At 41.0% G+C, this 19,255-nt stretch overlaps 1 protein-coding gene across 1 annotated transcript; it reads right to left on the bottom strand.

The window, feature by feature from the left end:
* Nucleotides 1-7,714: 7,714 nt before the first annotated feature.
* On the bottom strand, nucleotides 7,715-15,773 carry LOC104135091 (sulfotransferase 6B1). Its single transcript, XM_009648701.1, has 6 exons — nucleotides 15,629-15,773; nucleotides 14,638-14,822; nucleotides 13,530-13,656; nucleotides 10,978-11,072; nucleotides 9,749-9,935; nucleotides 7,715-7,833 (listed from the first exon to the last, which is right to left on the bottom strand). Exons 1-6 carry the CDS (start codon nucleotides 15,771-15,773, stop codon nucleotides 7,715-7,717), a joined length of 858 nt encoding a protein of 285 aa, XP_009646996.1.
* Nucleotides 15,774-19,255: the final 3,482 nt, after the last annotated feature.

Here is a 19,255-nt window from a genome sequence, read left to right as displayed (position 1 = left end):
TAACTTTGGCACAAGTGGTAGGGGTTAGTCCTTCATCTCCTTCTGGCTCTAATTTATCTGATCTTTGTCCTATTCAATATACATTTCTCTCTGGTTCTGTGCCATTTCCTATGGGGTGTCAACGTGTTCTGACCTTAGTTCACTTCAGATCAATATGAATCATATAAAACTTGGCCTTTTGGGGTCAGAGAGATAACACTTGGTGACTTCAAGTCCTTAGTGCTTCCAAGCCTTGAGCACACATTAGTTAACTAGCTTTTCCAGAGCCCATGTGGGAAGGGCTTTTTTAAAAATTATATTCTATTAGTGTTCTCTTAAAACACTATTTCCCGTTTCCAGAAATAACTCCAAATGAGTCTAATTACACCCAGCAGGACTAATTATCCTAAATGTCAGCATTATGAGAGCAATAATGAGGTATGTTCAATGGAAGAAAAATGCTCTATTATGCATGAACCTGTTGCATAAATGACTTGGAAAAACTTGTCATTAATGCGCTTGTCCGACAAATCCTTGGATATGGTAGATTTTTCTCTCTCATTCTTGGACAGTCTCATCTCTTACCATTTCTGATCCTAGATATGTTTATGCCTGTGGCTCTGGTTTAACAGAGCTTTCCCACTGCTAGAGATACGGGAGGAAAGAGAACCATTTGGGAGCAGTCACATGCTATAGCTGGCTTCCACAGCTCTGTGGCATTACAGACCACTTCCCCTAAGAGGGTAGCCATTATTTTCTTTTTGCAGATGAAAGGCTTTTTTTAATTGTTTATAAAAAAAAATTACGAAGGGAATGAGCAGTGAGCAATGCGGAGGCAATGATACCAAATTATTCAGGTTAGTAAAGAGCAGGGCTGATGAAACTGAATAGAGAGAGATATAATGAGATGTGTGTAATAGAAAAACAAGCCTAATGTCATACATAAAAATACCTATTTCTCCTGAGGGGTTATAATCCAGGAAAACTTATCTATTGGTTCGAAGCGTGAGCTAGCAGTTAAAAAAGCAAACTGAATTTTAGGAATTATTAGGAAAAGGGTATAGAATAAAAAGGATAAGAGAGATAAAAGTAATTATTCCACTGTATAAATCAGCGATTTGCATGTATCTTGACTACTGGATGTTTTGTTTCTTAGATGTTGAGAAAAGTTGTAGGACTCGGAAGGTTTGTGGGATGATAAAATGGGTGATGAAAAGAAGGCATCGGGTTCAGTGTGGGCAATAGCCAAGTAAGAATTCTTCACTTTGGAAGAAGGACGACTGAAGGGAGTCGTGTTAGGTATCTGTAAAACCAAGAGGGACGGGCAGCTAGGGGAAGACCACTGAAGAAACTAGCAGTGACCAAAAGCAGATGCCTGAGGAATACACATTTGCAATGTTGTATTTGGCAGCTCTTTTCCAGCTTTTCCTGTGGCTCCTGAACTTTTGCAGCTCATGGATTTTTAAAGCTGGGCATGGCTTACAGACATTCAGTAACACTCAGCACACTTAAAACAGCCTTTGGCCGCGTTTTCCATGAGTGACGCTATTCCTCTGGTTCTGAACCTTGGCTTCTTCCTCCTATTTCTTGTATGGGAAATACCTAGGTGCTTTTTTATCATTTCATGATATGTATCAGTGGTTCATTCTAAAATGTCAATGTGTTTTTCTGACACAGTGAGGAGGAGGACATGGCATTATTATTACCGATAGGAATTAATCATCTGCTCTTAAAACCTCATTGAAAATAGGGCAAAAGTGCACACAGAACTGTGAGAGTATGATGACATCAGCTGAATCAGCATCCGTCGCTCATAGATACTAATGATAAATTGCTTAGGAAGTTCTTGGACAAAATGTAATTGGAGGTTGGGAGAATATTCAGGAAAATACCATGTGCTTGTCCTGTTTGTTCACATACTCTTGCAGACAAGTTTCTGGCCTAAATTGATGTATATCTGGGATAGTATGGCCACTCTTGTATTATAGTTAAACATGGAGATAGTCTCTCCAGGGATGTGACTTTTAACTAAGGCTGTAGTTGCACAACTTTTTATTGCCTGTACAGCCCATTTAGGAGTTTGATTACTTTTATTCTCCCACCTTTTTTTTTCCTGGTTACATCTTGTCCACAGCAACACAGCCTTAAGTTTGAAGGGGATGTGTCACCAGTGAATCCTGATCAGCGATGCCTTGCTGATGCGTTGTGATGGGTTAGGTGAAGCCTAGTCTGAAAAGCTTGAGAATGGGATGAAGCAGTCTGATGCAGATGCATATAAAACACATCAATTCATTTGACTTAATGAACTTCGTTATTTCCTCAGACTGGAGCATGAATGGGGGTTTTGGGCAGCAGTTCTGATGACTTGTGAACAAGCCCCACTCCTGACTCGCCACATCAGTGTGTCAACATCCTTGTGTCTTCATGCGCTCTCACTGTTAAAAAAAAAAAAAAAAAAACCAAAAAAACCAAAAAAACACCAAAGAACAACCAAAAAACCCCCCAAAAAACCAACCAACCAAAAAAAAAAACCACCTGTGGGCTGTCTGCAAGCTGTGCTGCTTTTTACTTCTTGTTCTTGTCCACTTAATACACTGCCAGGTTTTTACCATCGTGTCATTGAGCACCTTGTAGCTCATAAGAGCGAGGCTCCCCATGTTTCTTGTTTGTTTAAAGAGGAGACACATTTGATTTATAATGAAAGCCAAGAGATTTAAGGGGGTTTCAGGGTGAAGTTGTAGGCAGTGCGCGGCAACATAGCCAATGACGAGCTAACTGGACCTGTGCCTTGCTGTGGGTCTGTGCTGTGGTTTACTGATGCCCCTGCCGAGAAATGGGGGAACTCAAGTCTGGGATGCTTCAATTAAGCTGCTGTCATTGGTGTCTGAGCTTGGATGGCACAGAGATATATAAACTAGCTTTGTATTGCGCTTCATTCACCTGCCCATGAAGTCCTGCTCTGCTTTTTTTTTTTTATTTTTTTTATTGTAAGGTAGGTAAACCCTTAGTTTAGCCAGCAGGCAATGCTGTAGACTGATTTAATTCCTCATCCTTCTTAAGCAGCTAGGCAACTAACTGCAGTTTGAGCAGCACAGTGATACCTACCTGGCTGTTGGATTAGGTCTATGTAGTTTACCAAGGTCACAAGCGACAGAGAACAACAGAGCTCCGTTATCCTTTGTTTTAGTGCAAGGTCTTGCAGGCAGAAAAGCAAAATCTGCTTTTATTACTCCTAAGCATTAGTATTCACTTACATGTGAATGCCATCATCTGTCCCATCATCCTGTCTCTTCTGTGGCTGCTGGTAGATGCTGGCAGTCAGAAGTGAAGGACTCCTAAGTAGACTGTGCCCAGAGACAGACCTGCTCCCTTCAAACCTGTGTCTGATTCCCTTCAGAGTCTGCTTCTGCTTTTGAGCCCCGCAGCACCCTGCAAAAATGAATGCTTAATTCTTGTGCAGAGCTTTGCAGTTAGAACACTGCAGTCAATAGATGTCAGTGAAGAACAAACATTTCTGTTCCTTTCCAAGGCAGTGCTGCTTCCTTTTTTATGGGCAGAAAGCTTGCTAGGTGGCTGCAGAGCCGGAACGGGCATGTCTGGTGGTCATTTCCAAGATGGCTATTTCTCCACTTAGCATTGGCCGGTGGGACCAGTTTGGAAAGAGGTCAAAAGGAGGCATGGCAATGTAACTTCTGACTTCATGCTTTCCTGTTGCTGGGTTTTTCACTTGAGCAGCTGTCGGGTGCTCCTGCTTGCTCCCTGTTGGGGCCATGAGGTGCTGCCACTCTCTACTTGGCCAACAAGTGTCTTCCTCGGGGCCCGGGAAGGGCAATGTCTCACCGTGCACACCCGCCATCTTTCACTGTCCATTCCTACAGTTTGTCCTCTGCAGTATGCAGGACAGGTAAGCAGATTCGGGGAAGGGGGAGGACTGTCTCCTATCAAAGTTAATAAAGAAGTTGCTGTAGAATCATCTCCCCATGGTTGCTGGTCCCTTGAAAGAAGGTGGGTTGTGGTCACCTGTGAGGCTGGAACTGGTGAAAGTAGGATATGGCCATTCAGTCCTTTCCCCCTTTCTGAACACGGTCTTTCAGTGATCGCCTTTGCTCCCGCACTCAGCCCGTTCAGTCAGGCTTGATTCCTCCCGTCCCATCCCCACTGGGTCTTTGCAGCAGGAGCGCCCTTCGCTCTTGGTCTGTGACTGTCTTTCCTCTCTCATCAGCTGGTTGTGAAGTGACACCTGAGGAAATTCCTTCTGGTCCTCCATGTTTACCTTTCCAGGTGACTGATGGTTACAAGCAGACCCTTGTCTTGATCCCCTGAGCATCTCTGCTCTACTTAGACCCAGTGCAGAAACTCACCGGTTGATCTGCCCTGAATCTTCTCTATTTTCTTATGTCTTCTGGCCTCAAAGATTACCAGAACTGGCTCAGATCCCTTCCCCTGCCTGCTCTTCCCACCCTCACTTCACCAGACTCACTTGCCTCTTTACAAGATGTTCCTGAAGCTATTCCAAGAGGTTTTTTCTGGCCTCAAAGATTACCAGAACTGGCTCAGATCCCTTCCTCTGCCTGCTCTTCCCGCCCTCACTTCACCAGACTCACTTGCCTCTTCTACAAGATGTTCCTGAAGCTATTCCAAGAGGTTATTTTTTTTTTCACCAGTCGTTGTTTTCCTCCAAGAAACTGCTTTAGGCATCAAATTCATTATATCAGAACTAATGTGACTTAAAGTCAGGTTGCTAGGATGTTTACCTGAGCACCTTTTCTTCTCTGAAAGCTACTTTAGAAGATAGTTATGTGATGTTTTCAGGGAAAAAAAGTCCTTGAAGCAAGGCCTGGAATTCATGTGTTCCTCTCACAAGAGGATGCTCTTGCTCTCTCTTTTTTTTTTTTTTTTCCTGACCCAAAGGCCAGGTAAGCCTGGGTAGGAAGCAAAGCAGGCTGACTTCACAGGAGTGGGTAGAAGCCTCATGTCTCAGCTCTCATGGCATAAATGTTTAATGCTGTCCTCCGTAATTAAATCAATCTGGAGAAGAGCCCTTATTCAGGAGGGTGGAATATATTACCTGAAATAGGAAAGCAGTATTGTAACCATTTACACGCAATAGAGATTGCACAGGGCTTTGTTTCTTCTAAACCTAGTATTCCTGTGGTCTAGGTACATTTTGGAACAGTATTTTCACATCTTGTAGGGCTGAAATTTCTCTCTCTCCAAAAGGTGAAACCGTCATAGAAAAAAGAAAAACGGAGAGGGCAAGAGACATTTTTGAGACATTTTTACAACATTTTACTATGGAAATTTTGAAAATTTTTGAACATCTCCATGTCCTCCTAAAACGACTTGTGGAGGAGCCAGATTGGAAATTCTTTGAAAAACTCAGATGAATCCCTCTTGGTGGCAGGGATGCTACAGCTGTGGGAAGGGGAGGGGGAGTAGCAACACCCTGGGGAGAGCAAGAGAAAAGAGGATGAAAGAAATGGTAGGCGTTAGCAACTGCTGGGAGACCCTGGTTGCCAGCATCTACCATCATGTACCCCTGTCCTTTAGGAACAGTGCCCAGCCTAGCTTTCTGCACCTCTGACATAGGCCGGTTCTGCTAGGCTGGCTGCAGCCACGCCGGGCTGTGCCAGTGCCTCGGAGGGACCTGCCACCCGGTAGTTTCGCTGGCAGAAGCTGCTTGCTTTCTCAGGCTATTGCTCGCTGCCAGCCGGTTTCTGCGCACTGCCTCAGGTGTGGCTGCATTGCGCCAAGCTTGAGTAGAGCTGTATTTGGCGACTAAAAGTGCTGCACAAGTACAAGGCGTTACTGAGAGGAACTTTATTTTGAAAGTCCATTTAACTCTGCAATGCAGTGCTAGAGGTCAGACACCTGACCTTATATTTGAATGCTATCCCTTTGGTTCAGGACTGTATGCTTTAAGCCCCTCAACTGATCCCTGTTTCATGTCCACACTTGTCCCTTCGCTCGCAGTTTCATATTGTGAATATACGTATAAATGCTGCTTACAGCAGTCTTAAGATATAAACTCACTTGCAAACTTTGTTTGCCCAAGGACCCTTTGGCTTTTTTCATGCTTAAAGGCTGGAAAAAATAAGTCTTTAAGCACAATGTTCAAGCATCATCATTAGGTGATCTCTTGCCAGTTATTAGTAGTGGAAGAATGACACCTGAAAGGAGGGCAGCTGTGGTTCGAGGGATTTTAGAGTGATTTTAGTGTCAGAAGAGCAAAGCAACACAAACTTCTGGTTTCCAAATGGGTCGTTTGCATAAAATGGTGCTCAGGGCAGCATCTCCCTTAAATTCAGTTGAAATGGTAAATGGCAAGGGACTGCTATTGAACAGGATTGTCTCTCGCTGATCTCTTCAGCAGGTAACTTCTGTATCCTTTGTGCAGATGCAAAATCAGTAGGTATTGATGTCAGCTTGCGCAAGCAGGGTATGAAATGAAAGGGCTGTGTGGCAAGTGTGAAACCTGTGTCTAGGCAGGGCATTAGTGTTCACTGTAAATAAGGCCATACCTCAGCTTGTCAGAAACAACCCATGCCAAGGATGAGCTTGCAATAGAGATGTGAACCTTCAGAGCACAGAGGAGTCAGAGTAGTTGTGCTTGTCTGCATGAGGGTTTTTTTGATAAGCTTTTCTGATGTGTGGGGTTTTTTTTCTGCCTGCTGGTGCTTTGGAATTATATGTTTGGGGAGAACTAGTTTGGGGAGAAGAGTCCTTAAAGCCAGCCTGCAAAGTAAATTGAAGGTGAGGACAGAAAAACACAGCACAGAATAAATCAGAAGAAAAATCTTCACTGGGTTCCTAAAACAGTCCCTTGGATGTGAACACAGACACCTGATTCTTGGAAAATCTGTCTTATCAGGGCAGGGTAAATAAATAAGTCGTGTTCAGATTAAACTGTCTCTGGGTAGCTGTTTGTTTGCCACAGTGGAACTGTTGAGTTCTATTGCACAAGGACCATGAAGTAAAACGGTTCTCCTCGAAACACTGGAAACAAGAATTTTGCAGGAAGAAAGTCAAATGGGAAAAAAAACATGTTTATAGTTCCCCAACACATTGTACAGAAATTTACGTGGATTTATATCAGTTACATTTAAAACAAAAATACTATACAGTACAGTACCTAACCCAGAAATAAATTCCATCAAAGAACTACATATTATAAAAAAAAAAAAAAAAAAAGACATTTTATAAAACAAACTTCACTCCAGGTCTTCAAATGTACAGCTGCAGTTTTCAACTTCAATATCAATAACAAAGTCTGATAAGATAGACACTTTCCAAATCATGGTAGATCAGGGAGGGAGCGAGTCTGGGGTCAAATCTTTGGTCATTTTCTTATGATGTGTTTTTAGACTTTTTATATGTTCAGATTATTACATGTTTGTTTTGGAGGGATTTTCTTAATATCTTAGGTAAAATTCCTAAATCAGATTGAAGAAGTCCATTTGTATCCCTCTAGAGCAAAAAAGAAATAAATGATAAAGTAGATAGGGTTGTAGAAAAACGAGTCTGACACCTGACTTTCTAAATCCAAATACATCTGCCTGCTGAAAACTGAGTTCAGCTCTGGCATTGTGTCACAATTTTCCTGTCCTCAAAATCTCATGTTTACAATCCTTTCCATTGGGAGGGTTATAAACCGACTGGGAGTCCCCATTCACGATTTCCCACCAATTGCTCTAGCTGTGTGTGTTCATAACTGGGTGTTGTTCTTCACATGGAGTCAAAATTCATAGGTGAGGCTTTTTGCCATTTTGCTGAGTTTCATTTTCTCATTAAATATCTCCTCAAACCTTTGATTCTGTTTTGGAGTGAAGTGGTTCTTCCAGTCACCAACAGCACCTAGGAGAGCAGGAGCAGAAAAAGAACTGTGAGGCCAGCGATACATATATGCGCAGAAAATGGTTTAAAGGCAGCCCGGTTTTGTTAATATTGCAGTTGGCACAAATTATTAAAATATTATTAACAATAGTCTCTGCGGTAGGTCATGATCGTGAGTTAATTGTTTTTTGGTCTGGTGAGACAACTGGAAGCAGCTGGATCATCGTCCATAAAGGGTGTTAAACCCTCAGCCTCAGGCTTGCTTAGTGCCAACAACACTAAGTGGTACACAAAGAATGGCAGGTTTCCTAGATGGAACTAGAGCTCTTGGACATCTCAGCAGAGAGGCATCTTGCTGCACCTTAAATGTATGCAGCTAGAGGTCTCCGTCTGGTCTCTTCCACAGTCAGTAGAGGGAAATGGTTACTCCCTGGCTGAATCCCACCTCATCCTAGTCAACATCTAAAACTCATCAAATGAATGGTGCCCCAAAAGCAGCCATATGTCTCCATTGACTAAAGAAGGCTTCTAAAAAAGGAGCCCGGGGTGACCTGGTAGATCAATCCCACTCTCACACCCACTCCTAATCTCTTAATCTCTAGGGCTTTCTATGGATGAGGTGTCCCACAATTTAAGTGGGCAGTTAACTACTTCTGGGTGATCATGCACACTCATGTTCAGTCTAGTGTTTCTACTGTTACCCAGTTTGAGCAAACAGGAAAAGGAAATTGTTTTTTAAACTGACGTATTTTAATGAGACGATGCTTATTGTTTTCCCTCATGCATACCCTTTAAAGACCCTGCATCCCAAACCCGCTGAGTAAAACAGCATTCCAGACAGCAGTTTTTTATATGTATATATAAACACAGGTTTTTTATATGTATATATATATATATATATAAAATTTTTCTGTAAACTGTCTGAAACTGGCTAAAACCCTGGGATTTGCATAGGAACTACTTGGAAGTGAAAGTGCTGGCATTTTTCACATTTTTCAACATAGTTTTGTTAAAGTTCATTGACTTAGAAAAGCCTGTCTGAGCTTTTTGTTTGTTTGCTCTTTACTGACAGTTTGTATTTTGGCCTTTGCTTCAGCTCATTGGTAAAAATATTCTGAATTAGCAAAATGTACCATTTCCCTACTTATAAGTGAAAACAAGTGTTTCTTAATTGAAACAACTCTTAGTTTTAAACTGTCAATTATTGTTCAAAAATTAACTAAGTAAAAATAATCAAAATCCATCTGAACATGATGGTTTTGACTGACGATTTATCCAAATCCAAGCAAGCTTCTGAAACGTCAAGAAAACAGCTCCTGCAGATATTTTTAAGTCACATCTGAGCTAAGCACCATTGAAGATTTTACTGCGTATTCCAGCTTGGCCAAGGTCTGAAGGCTACCTATGAGGCCATCAGGTAACTGAGTCATCCATTCTTTCGTTGTTGTCATTGTCAGCGTATTCCTTTTTCAGGAACGGTTTGGTAAGATAAGAGGTGGTACGGAGGATAAAGGCTGCGAGCAGCCTCCTCGGCAGGGATGTGCCTTGCTCTTTCTCATTCTCGTAACTAAGTGACCTTTGCAGGTGATATCAGAGAGGACATGCAAAAGGCTGAGGTGGTCAACTTTTAGAGAAAAATAGGCAGATAAAGAGCAATGCTTCGTGAACCTTTCCTCTTAGCTGAGAAGCTCACTCAGAGCAATAGCGGTCAGACTGCTGTTCATGCTCCTCCATGCTTCTCTGGTATAAGCCTGCATTTGCAACCAGGGAACTTACAAAGAAAGTGATTTTTAAGATGGCTTCAAACTGAAGAATCCTGTCACTACCTCCTGGGGCTGACCAAAAGCGTCATTACGCTCTAGGAAAGTCCTGGACTTCAGCCCCTGGCTGGATTCCCACTCCTTCTGCTCTGCTAAGCCCAGCCCAAGGAACTTACCTTTTCGGAAAATCAGCCTCCTGTTGGATGTCAGTGAGCAAACGGTGTGACTGGAATCACAGTTTTCCTTTTCTGTGTCATTTTTCATCTCTGAGAATGAGGACTTCTTGCAGATGTCTTGGATATCATCATCACTGACATGTAAACCCAGGAACAGACTAATTTCCTTTACAATCTTAGGGAGATCCTGGCATACAAGAAAAAGAAAGCTTTTATATTTCTGAGCTTATTATCAGACTTTTAGTTGATAAGAAAATGATCCTTTTTATTACATACCAAGTTTATCACCCATTTATTTGCTTTCAAGCAAAGCTAAGTATCTCATTGGCCTGCGTAGATGACAGGTGCAGTGCCCTTGATTCCCCTCTTACCTATGGCTCACAGGAAGAAATAATTGCTGAGTATGTGATATCAAATCCAGTTACACTGCAATTTTACTCCCAGCTCAGGCAAAGCGTTCTCCTGTCTCTCAGAATTATTTCACTGGGAATAAAGAAATACTCAAAACTAAGCTCCTGTGTAAGTGGCGCCTCACTGGAGGTGCTGTATCTAGAGATCCAACAAGTGACTCAGGATCCAAAATGGCTTGTTTATATTCCTCGTAGTGGATTTTTTTTTCCAAAAAAATGAACAAAGAAAAAAAAGCATTTTCTATTCACCCAAAAATTAGTCCTCTGAAAGCTAAGGTATCTTGGTATTTGACTTTTTTTTAAGAATAGCAAAGCAGTTTCTGCATAATAATTTCCTTTCACCAAAACTTTTTTCCTACACTCTCCAGTCTCTAATTTTCTTGTTTATTGGGAGCACAAGTCCCACTGACCATAAGCAGTTCTGTTGTCTTTCTTACAACACTTTTTGAAAATTTCACCTGACATGTCAGGCATAGCAGGTTAATGTGTGGCCCTCCACAGATGTCCTTGGTTGGTCTTCCCATAGGACCAAGAATGAGGAACTTAAAATTCTTCCCGTAGCCTGGGGAAAATAGTGTAATGTGTCCCACTCCTACATCTATGAAATGCAGCTCTCGTGGGATTTGATACTTACATAACTTGTGCAGTCAGAATTAGTTCACTAATATAAAAAGTTCTATGCAAATATAAAATATGCCCGAAGACATACATTCACATTTTTCTTCTTTCCCCTTTTCCACTATGATTTGCTCTTTGATACTTTAATGATGTTAATTTACAAGTAATGCATTCTGAAATAGGAGCAGAGAGCATATTTACCTTCTTCATGTCTTCATAGAACAGAAATAGGATGTTTTTGTCATTTTCATGTTCTTCCCAACTTAGGAAATGATCAAACCAGGATCCACAGACAACTGAAAAGAAAATCCACGTAAAAGAGATTCATATAAACTTTATTCATAAATAACTCTGACTGCAACCTCACACATTTAGGGGAATGATCCCTTTCTTCTTAGCGTGTACCCTCTACTACTCTAAAACAGATTCAATTCTTTTTGTGAAGTGACTCAAACTTACAATCCAAAGAACTGTTGGAATCTGGGTTTGTATCAGAGATGCAGATACTATTCCGAGAGATAATTCTGCACTGGAAACAGGCTCCAAATCTAAGGAAAGGCCAGTAATGAAGGCAAATGTACAGGGCTAACAAGATCTGAGCATCTCAGCAAATATCTGCATGTCTGTGGTCACAGCTAGAAATACGATCACTTCACTAGGAAATGAAATAAGGAGCCTGTTAAATGGAGCATGCTATGGTTAGCTGTATTTTGTCCCAGCAGAGGAGAAATCTGTATTATTTTTAAAAGTCAAAGAAGAATTAGGTAAGCAAATTATTATGCAAATACATCATTCATCCAATGACATAGATAACTTCTGGTTTTATAGTTGACTCATAGTACTTGTTTTGTCTGCATGCGCCTTTTGCTGAACCATGGGAGGAGAGCCAAATTTCAGCTTTCTTTTAAAAACCAATATTCTGACCCTTCTGGTTGAAGGACAAGATAGACTGCATTGAAAGATGAGTCGAAAGACTCCTGCAGGGCGATTAGAAGAGGCTTGGACAGAGCAATCGCAGCTGGCATTCTCCAGAACTGTGACTTTGCTTTGTAACTGCTACCAGAAAAGTGTAATATTGTAATGGGCACCATTTAGGTTGCAGACCCTGAGACGTAATTAAGTATTTTGCTGAATGCTCTACTCTATAGCCTCCTCCTGCAAATAAAACACTAACTGCAAGGCGTGTGTGCTCCACGGTGTGCCGTTAAACCCTGCCCTCCTGGTCAGTAACACCAGAGACATGGCCAACGATAGCACAGAATAGCCCTGTTGGCTTCAGGGGTACAGCATACAGTCTCGGAGACTCCAGGGACAGCATCACAGTTGTCTCTGTGTGTCCTCACCCCTGTTCTGAACTGAGATTAACTCTGCAAGAGTACTACAGGATCTGAATCAAGCAGCACAGCCTTCGTATGTTTCTATTAGGAGCAAAAATGACAAACTCTCAGTATCAGCTCTTACATAAATTTCTATTGTAACCAACATAGTTATCTTTTTATGCCTTGCATAAGCACACAGAAGATAGAAGGTGGCTACTGCTCTAGAGAGAAATAGGAGATGCTTTTAAAATTTAACATAATCCTATTTTCTTTTTTTTGCTATTGTATGTTCAGTGTTGATACTAAACGAGCGAAGATCCTGCAAATCACTGAAGCACATGCCTTAGGGCTGCTCTGAACTAGGAACGCAAGATCAGAGCCAAAGCCCACACAAGGCAGTAGACAAACTGACTTCTGGATCTTTGGTGTAAGCCCACGATGACTGCAATGGCATTTGTCTTTCAAAGTTTTCGAGCTGATCTGTCATTGTTGTTGTTATCATCGCTTATGGCTGTATAAGAGGAACATATGTCCTCAAAGGAGCAATAAAACACTAAAAATGGGAGTGGATAACTGGAACACGGTCCTGTTGTCAGCTTCCATGCTACCGCTGTCACTCATAAAAATCTCACTCTTGTCCTTGGTCTTTGGACCTCGCTACTAAGACAACACATCAGGCAGAGCGTGTGCAGCAGGGCTTTAGGAAAGCATCAGGACTCCCTCTGAAGGGCCACCCAAGGCTGTCTTGAAGATGGGAGAAGACATTGTGCCTGAAAGCACAGCTCCCGGAGCCTCCTGGGGATGGCCTCTCCACATGCCCCATTGCCTGCACGTCAGCATGGCAGTGAGCCACGTGGAGCTGGCTGAGCACCCTCCAACAGAGCGCCCGCCCCACCGGCCTGCTCGCCGAGAACAGGAGCAGGCTGCCGTGAGCCCAGCTGCCCTTAAATCTGCCAGGGAGGAGCTGTATACACATACCTCCTCTATCAAAGTTTAAACATGAATTCATGGTGGGAAGCAGTTTGTTACTGCGGTTTGCAAGACAAGGATGGAAATGTTTTAACACAGGCAGATCTGCACAGAATCAACAAATTGCCAGGGGTTTGTGAGAAGAAATGAAATCAGTAACTTGTCTGTGAGAATATGGGTTTTAACAGCTATGACAAAGAACAGCAAAAACCTGCAAAGAGCAATTGTGCTGAAATAATGCAGCCGCTTATCAAAATGTCTCCTTGCAGGGCTGAAGATAGCATCCTATGATTTGCTCTTGTTTAGTTTGGCATTAGAATTTATCCTAAAAAAAACCCCACCAGCTAAAGCCATATGAATAAGGAGGGCACTAAAGAGTTTTCACATGGTTCACATTTCTTAACTCTTTCTGTGTGTAATAAGCTGATGTAAACTGCAAGGAGAAAACATAACATTTATCCTTACCATCTCCTTTTAAGAACAAGTCAAAGAAAGCAGTCCAGGTGTCAACAGTGGGAAGGTTTGGGTTATCTCTGTAGTAATGATACATGGAAACAGCGGTATCTTTTGGATTTCTGCTGATGTAGATCATCTGTAAATGAAGATGATATGGTTATTAATGATTATATTCTTCCTTTATTTTAGAGGAGCTCTGTGCAGAAATGTAGCATTTTCACAGGCAGTTTTCAGTCTCAGAACCCTTTAGGATTCCTCCATTGGTGACCATGCCATTAAGATAGAAATGTGTTTGTCCCTGCCTAGGCAGAAGCCAGCAGTGGTTAGCAAACAATTCCAGGTGGACAGAAGTGCGTTTCCTGCAGCTGGTAACGTTTATGCTTCACAAAAGAGGCTGTGTTAATTTTAACTCATGAGTCAGTATACTATCTCACAAACCTAACATATGAAAACATTTACTAATTAACATTCACAGGACAGCTGCAAAACATAAATTTTGGCCTCTCACTCAAATTAGCTTTGTCCAAAATGTCTGGATCTGAGTAATCCTGAAATTTTGGACTTCTAACCTAAAATCTGAGGCCCAGAGCTGATTTTTTAAAGACCTCCCACATTAGCACGGGAGGAAGCCAAAACTGTGATCTGAATCTGCCTCCCACATTTCAATTCTCCTCTGTTCGCCCTGGTCTTTGCCAGGCTTCCACAGGGTAGCTTCAATACTAGGTAGTGGCAGAGTACCTTCACCCCCAGAACAGCCTACGAGTACCCAAGATAACCAGTTTCTAAGCCAGTGATCCAGCCACTAGGAAATGGGGTGATGAGAATACCCCCTCTCCCTAATGATATATTTTTGACTGAAAGATGTTGATGTATTTTGTGTGGTGCCTGATATACGAAGCACCCCATGGGAGCTTTGGGGCCGGAGCAGAACCCAGTCCCTAGCCCAAGTCTCTGCTCACGCTGCCTTTGACTGGTGGTCAGCTGTGGTTGCAAAATTTACAGCAAACCACTTCTGGAAACTGTAAGGAATTAAAAAATTATTAAAGATAAATGAGACAAAACAGATTCCTAACAGACACTTAACATATCTTACTGCTTTTATATCTTTTTGCCTTACCTTGCATTTTTTATTCTTAAAATTTGGAGGTAACATGTTGTAGTTTAAGTGTGTTGGGATGATTCTCTTTGATGAGAGTTTATTCAGTTCCTCCAGATTGGATTTGTCTCCAAATTCAATGGGAGATGTTAGTGTAACTTGAGGATCGTAAAGCTTTGTTATAACTCCTGCAAGCCAGTGAGTGCCTAGAGATGAGTAATTTTAAGGGAAAAAAAAAAGAACAAAAGGAATATTTGTTACTTTGAAAATATGTGTAACATGCGTTTTGCATATGGAAACAGCTTGCTAGTGCACAAGTCATACTTCTAATCCCCCAGATTCAAGAAACTTTATATAACTGAATAATCCGCCTGGCTCCAAATGTATAAATACTGGAAAAATTTGGGCTGTAGCTGAAGTACAAAGTTACTCTGTGAGAAGTGTTAATATTGGTACCAAAACAACCTCATGAGACAAACTGCTCAGCTGAGAGGTGTTTATATTATTTTTATCATTAGTTTTAGAATAACCTGGAGTTCTTTTTTCCATATAGTAACTTGAGTCTTTATATTTGAGTAGTAATGACTGAGCTGCTGCTTTGGTGTGTGCTTCTGTGGGCGAGTGAAGCAAGGGGAGAGGCAATAAGAAATGAATAAATCTACAGCCAAGAGCCATACAAATAATTTAATCCAACTCTTGACTTGTTCATAACTAAAAGTAGATAGTCCTCAGGAAAATCTTTCAAGTACAGGTTTTGCTTACAAGAAATAAATGTTTATTTGCTTTCCAATATAAAAACACCTGAGATTATTTTCAATTAAAAAAATCAAGATTTAGATAAATGACACATATTTTTTTGTAATTTGAACACTTACTGACAGAACAATGTATTCATATACTGAGACATCCTTCCCTGTTTCTTGTACACAGACATTTCCCAAGTAGTTTAAGCAGAGAACATGAAACAAACAATTGAGGCATCTCACAATTAACATCTGAAAGTAGAACTTACCAGATTTGGGATAGGAAACCAAAAGGACATCATCTTCTCTAGCATCAAAAGTATCCAAGGATTTTAAAAGTTCCAGAGAAGACCTGGTGGTAAAGGGAATCCCCTTAAACATGTGAATGAGTTCTGCCTCACTGAGGTTGGACATGTTTGCTTAAGTCTTGGGTTCCTGCAAATCAGATAACAGTGAAATGACAAGAGGATTTAAGAGTCACTTCTCAGTCAGATGGTTTGAAGTAGCAAATTGAGACCAAGCAACACAAACTTCATGCTTATATACTTTGCAATGCACGCCATGGAGTCCTATCAGATATTGATTTTTCCAAGTAGTTGATAAAGGTAATGGAAATATTAGAGGCAACTTGATAAATTACCGAAATGCAGAGTCATGAAGAATGCATGTCATTTGTCATTTATTAGCTCTCCAGATAAAGTTGAGGGTTGGACTAGATGATCTCTAGGGGCCCCTTCCAACCCAAAACATTCTATGATTCTGTGATTCTAGAAGTAATGAGGTGATAGTCAAAATGTATTAATTGTGGAAAATTACAATAATGACCAAGGCAACAATACATTGCCTTAAAATATGCTTAACATAATGATTCTATAAGTTATACTTTGTTGGAAGCTGTTTTAACTTCCAAGGAAAAGGCTACATCTTAAAATACTTTTTACAAACCCAATGTCTTATTTCATGTGAATTAAATATTTTTGGTTTTGTTTTACCAACAAAAAGTCTGTTTACAACAGCCTGAATTTTCAAAAGTGCAGATTGATTCCAAAAGTTTGAATTTTGTGTTGTTAAGGAACTAGTTTTTTGAACATTTTAGGAGTTCAGCCTGAGGCATCTTAAAAACAGAGGCACTTAGAGACACAGTAATTTTTTAAGCTGTCATATGTCTCCATAAGAGGAGTACAGACAACAAAAATCAAACATGTAAAATATTTTTTAGCATTGGCTTGAATCCTGCATATTTCATGACTACAATTGGCTGAAGATTTTTAAATCTTTCCACAGAATATGTGGAGTCATCAAAATTAAAGTTGCTTTCAGGAAAGAGGCAGTTCTTAATTAATTACATGTTTTGAAATGTATTTTTTGAAAAATTTTGAGTCTGTAGAAATCATCATTAATGTTTTTCAAATTGAAAGCTCCACTTTTGTTTAAAGTGACCTTAAGAAATGTGAAAGCATGAGAGTAAAATAAATAGCTCAGGTTTGAATCAAAACATTTTGGAGTGCTTAATACTTTCCATTTTCCTTTCAATGGGCACAAATTCATTTACTCATTTCTACATTACTTTCCTCAAACATACAGTGGCTTCACTATTCCTATTGAAAACCTCCTACAATATATTCAGCTGAGGCCCTTCAATGTCTTCAAATCGAGAACCTGCATGCAAATCTTGTTTTAAAATAAAGCAGTCCTTCAGGAATTTCCCAAGTTTACCAAGGTCCCCATTCTTGCTTATGATAACTAAGGTTTGGTCATGGGAGCTGACTACCGAATGTACCTCACATGACCTGTGGTAAGAAGTTAATGATTAGAGGTGCCCCTCCAAGAAACACCTGAGCAGTCAAGATTACCCACAAGGAGTAACTTACCAGCTTCTGTACTTGCTTCTTTCTAATTCAATCTCCAGAAAAAACAGCATAATAAGATTGATCCCCTCCCTTTCTTTTCTTTGCAGTATTGCCAGCCTACAAGTCAAAGAGAAGTCAGCAAGCCTAGATCTTCTCACATGAGTTGCTTATAAGGCTGCCCTTAAACAGCTACTGCCTGCAAAATGTGCCCTGTGCCATCCATAAACTCCAAATTCCAGTTACGCAGGGCCAGGTTGGAATCAAAATCACAGCAAATATGCTTTGGAGGCATGTTCCCCGTCACTAGGGATGAGAGGAGACGGGGCAGTCTTTCTAGGCAGTGATCAAGTGAGTCAGTGAGGATACAAGAAACACATGGATACTGATGCCCAGGTAGGTTTTGGGGGATCTCCCAGTGGCGAGGAGTTCAACTTTTTTCTCTTGCTCACAGTCTAAGACCTAAGCCGTCACTTCATACCCGATGGTCTAAATCCCTAAAAATCTATCCTCTGTCAACAGATTTCACTTCATTTTCTTCAGGTATACAAAGTATGTTTGGAGGCATCATGACTCCTGTTCCTGTGTTATTCTGAACATCTGTATTAGTCTGGATACAGAGATTTCTGAGGTTTATTTTTCAGTCATCATTCCAGCCATATGCATTTAGCATAAGCTAATAAAAGTCTATTACCTTGACCTTGCAAAAATAAGCTTGTTTTAAAATGCATTGCATCCTTACTATGCATTTTCCCTTTCATTTCCTCCTGCACTCCTATTATGTTTCGAGTCAGCGCATTTGCCTAATTGAATCACTTGGACCTTAATTAATCATTCACAAATGAAATGGCCAAGGTGTAAAACAGAAGCAATACAGTAGCAAAGCAAATTCCAAGTCTCTTAACTCATCTCAATTGCTTTTTATACTCGCTTCTCTTTTTGGCATGCATAATGTCACTCCAGGGGAATCAAACTGAAATTGGCCCTCCTCAAATGCTGCCTGTACTTGGAAAACAGGGCCCACCCCTGCAAGGGTATGGTATTCTGAATTTCAATGACTTAAGGAAAAAGAGACTATTCAGCACCTTGGAGGAAAAAAAACCCCTTCTTATTAAGTTAGAAAAACTACGCTAACTACATTAGCATAAAAAGTACATTATTATAGCTACGTTATACAAAAAGAACACGGGTTAAAAGAATGCCATGCCAAATCCTCCATCCAACTTCATTTTTTTCCTTTATCAGTGTTACAACACAGAACATAGACTGCAGCTGATGCATTTTGAACCGGATGAACACAGACATGGCAAGCTAATACCGAAGGATTCCTGCATCTATTGCCTAGATCTCTGCCACCGGCTCTGAGGAGCTTCTCCAAGCAGCAGGTTGTCCTTGTCCTGGTCTCCAGCCCTGCATTGGTGCACATGGAGTGCACATTTTACCAGCAGGTTTCACAGGTAGTTGCTATCAGGAAAGCAATGTTAAATTTGGAGTTGGACGTCTCTCTCTGGGTTGAGGAAAATGCATCTTGGTAGCTGGACACTGCACTCCTGGGCTGCTTCAGTCCAGCTCCTTCTGCCTCTGTATCCAAGTTACCTTCTCCCATCTTTACCCTTGTCTGGGTGAGTCACTTCTTTCTGTTGCTTTAAATGACTGGAAAATGTGACAGCTTCGTACCTGCCCTGCTTCCTCCACTTCAGGCTCACCATTCTCTTCTCTCTTCAACTGAAGATTTCTCAGGTGAAGCCAATCACAAAACCATTCCACTCCAAACACCTCTCAGGCAACATGTACTGAAATAAAAAGTGAAATTGTGGAGAATAGGCAGACGAAGCCATATGTGTTGGTTACATGAGTCAGAATTGGGATGTCCATCCACAGGGATCTGAATGTTTTTAGCTAGCACTGTCAAGCATCGTGTTTCTCATTTTTTGAAATTCCCTAAAGCTGTGAAATATTTCAATCTTGTCATATTGACTGATGAATGGAGCGCTAAAACTGACACTGCCGGTCATAAGGTTTTGTTGCTCTAATTCTCCACCAGATGCA

This window comes from Egretta garzetta, unplaced genomic scaffold, assembly GCF_000687185.1.
Source record: "Egretta garzetta isolate BGI_Z169 unplaced genomic scaffold, ASM68718v1 scaffold81, whole genome shotgun sequence".
In the NCBI taxonomy this organism is placed as follows: domain Eukaryota; kingdom Metazoa; phylum Chordata; class Aves; order Pelecaniformes; family Ardeidae; genus Egretta; species Egretta garzetta.
This window is presented reverse-complemented; position numbering and strand designations above follow the sequence as displayed.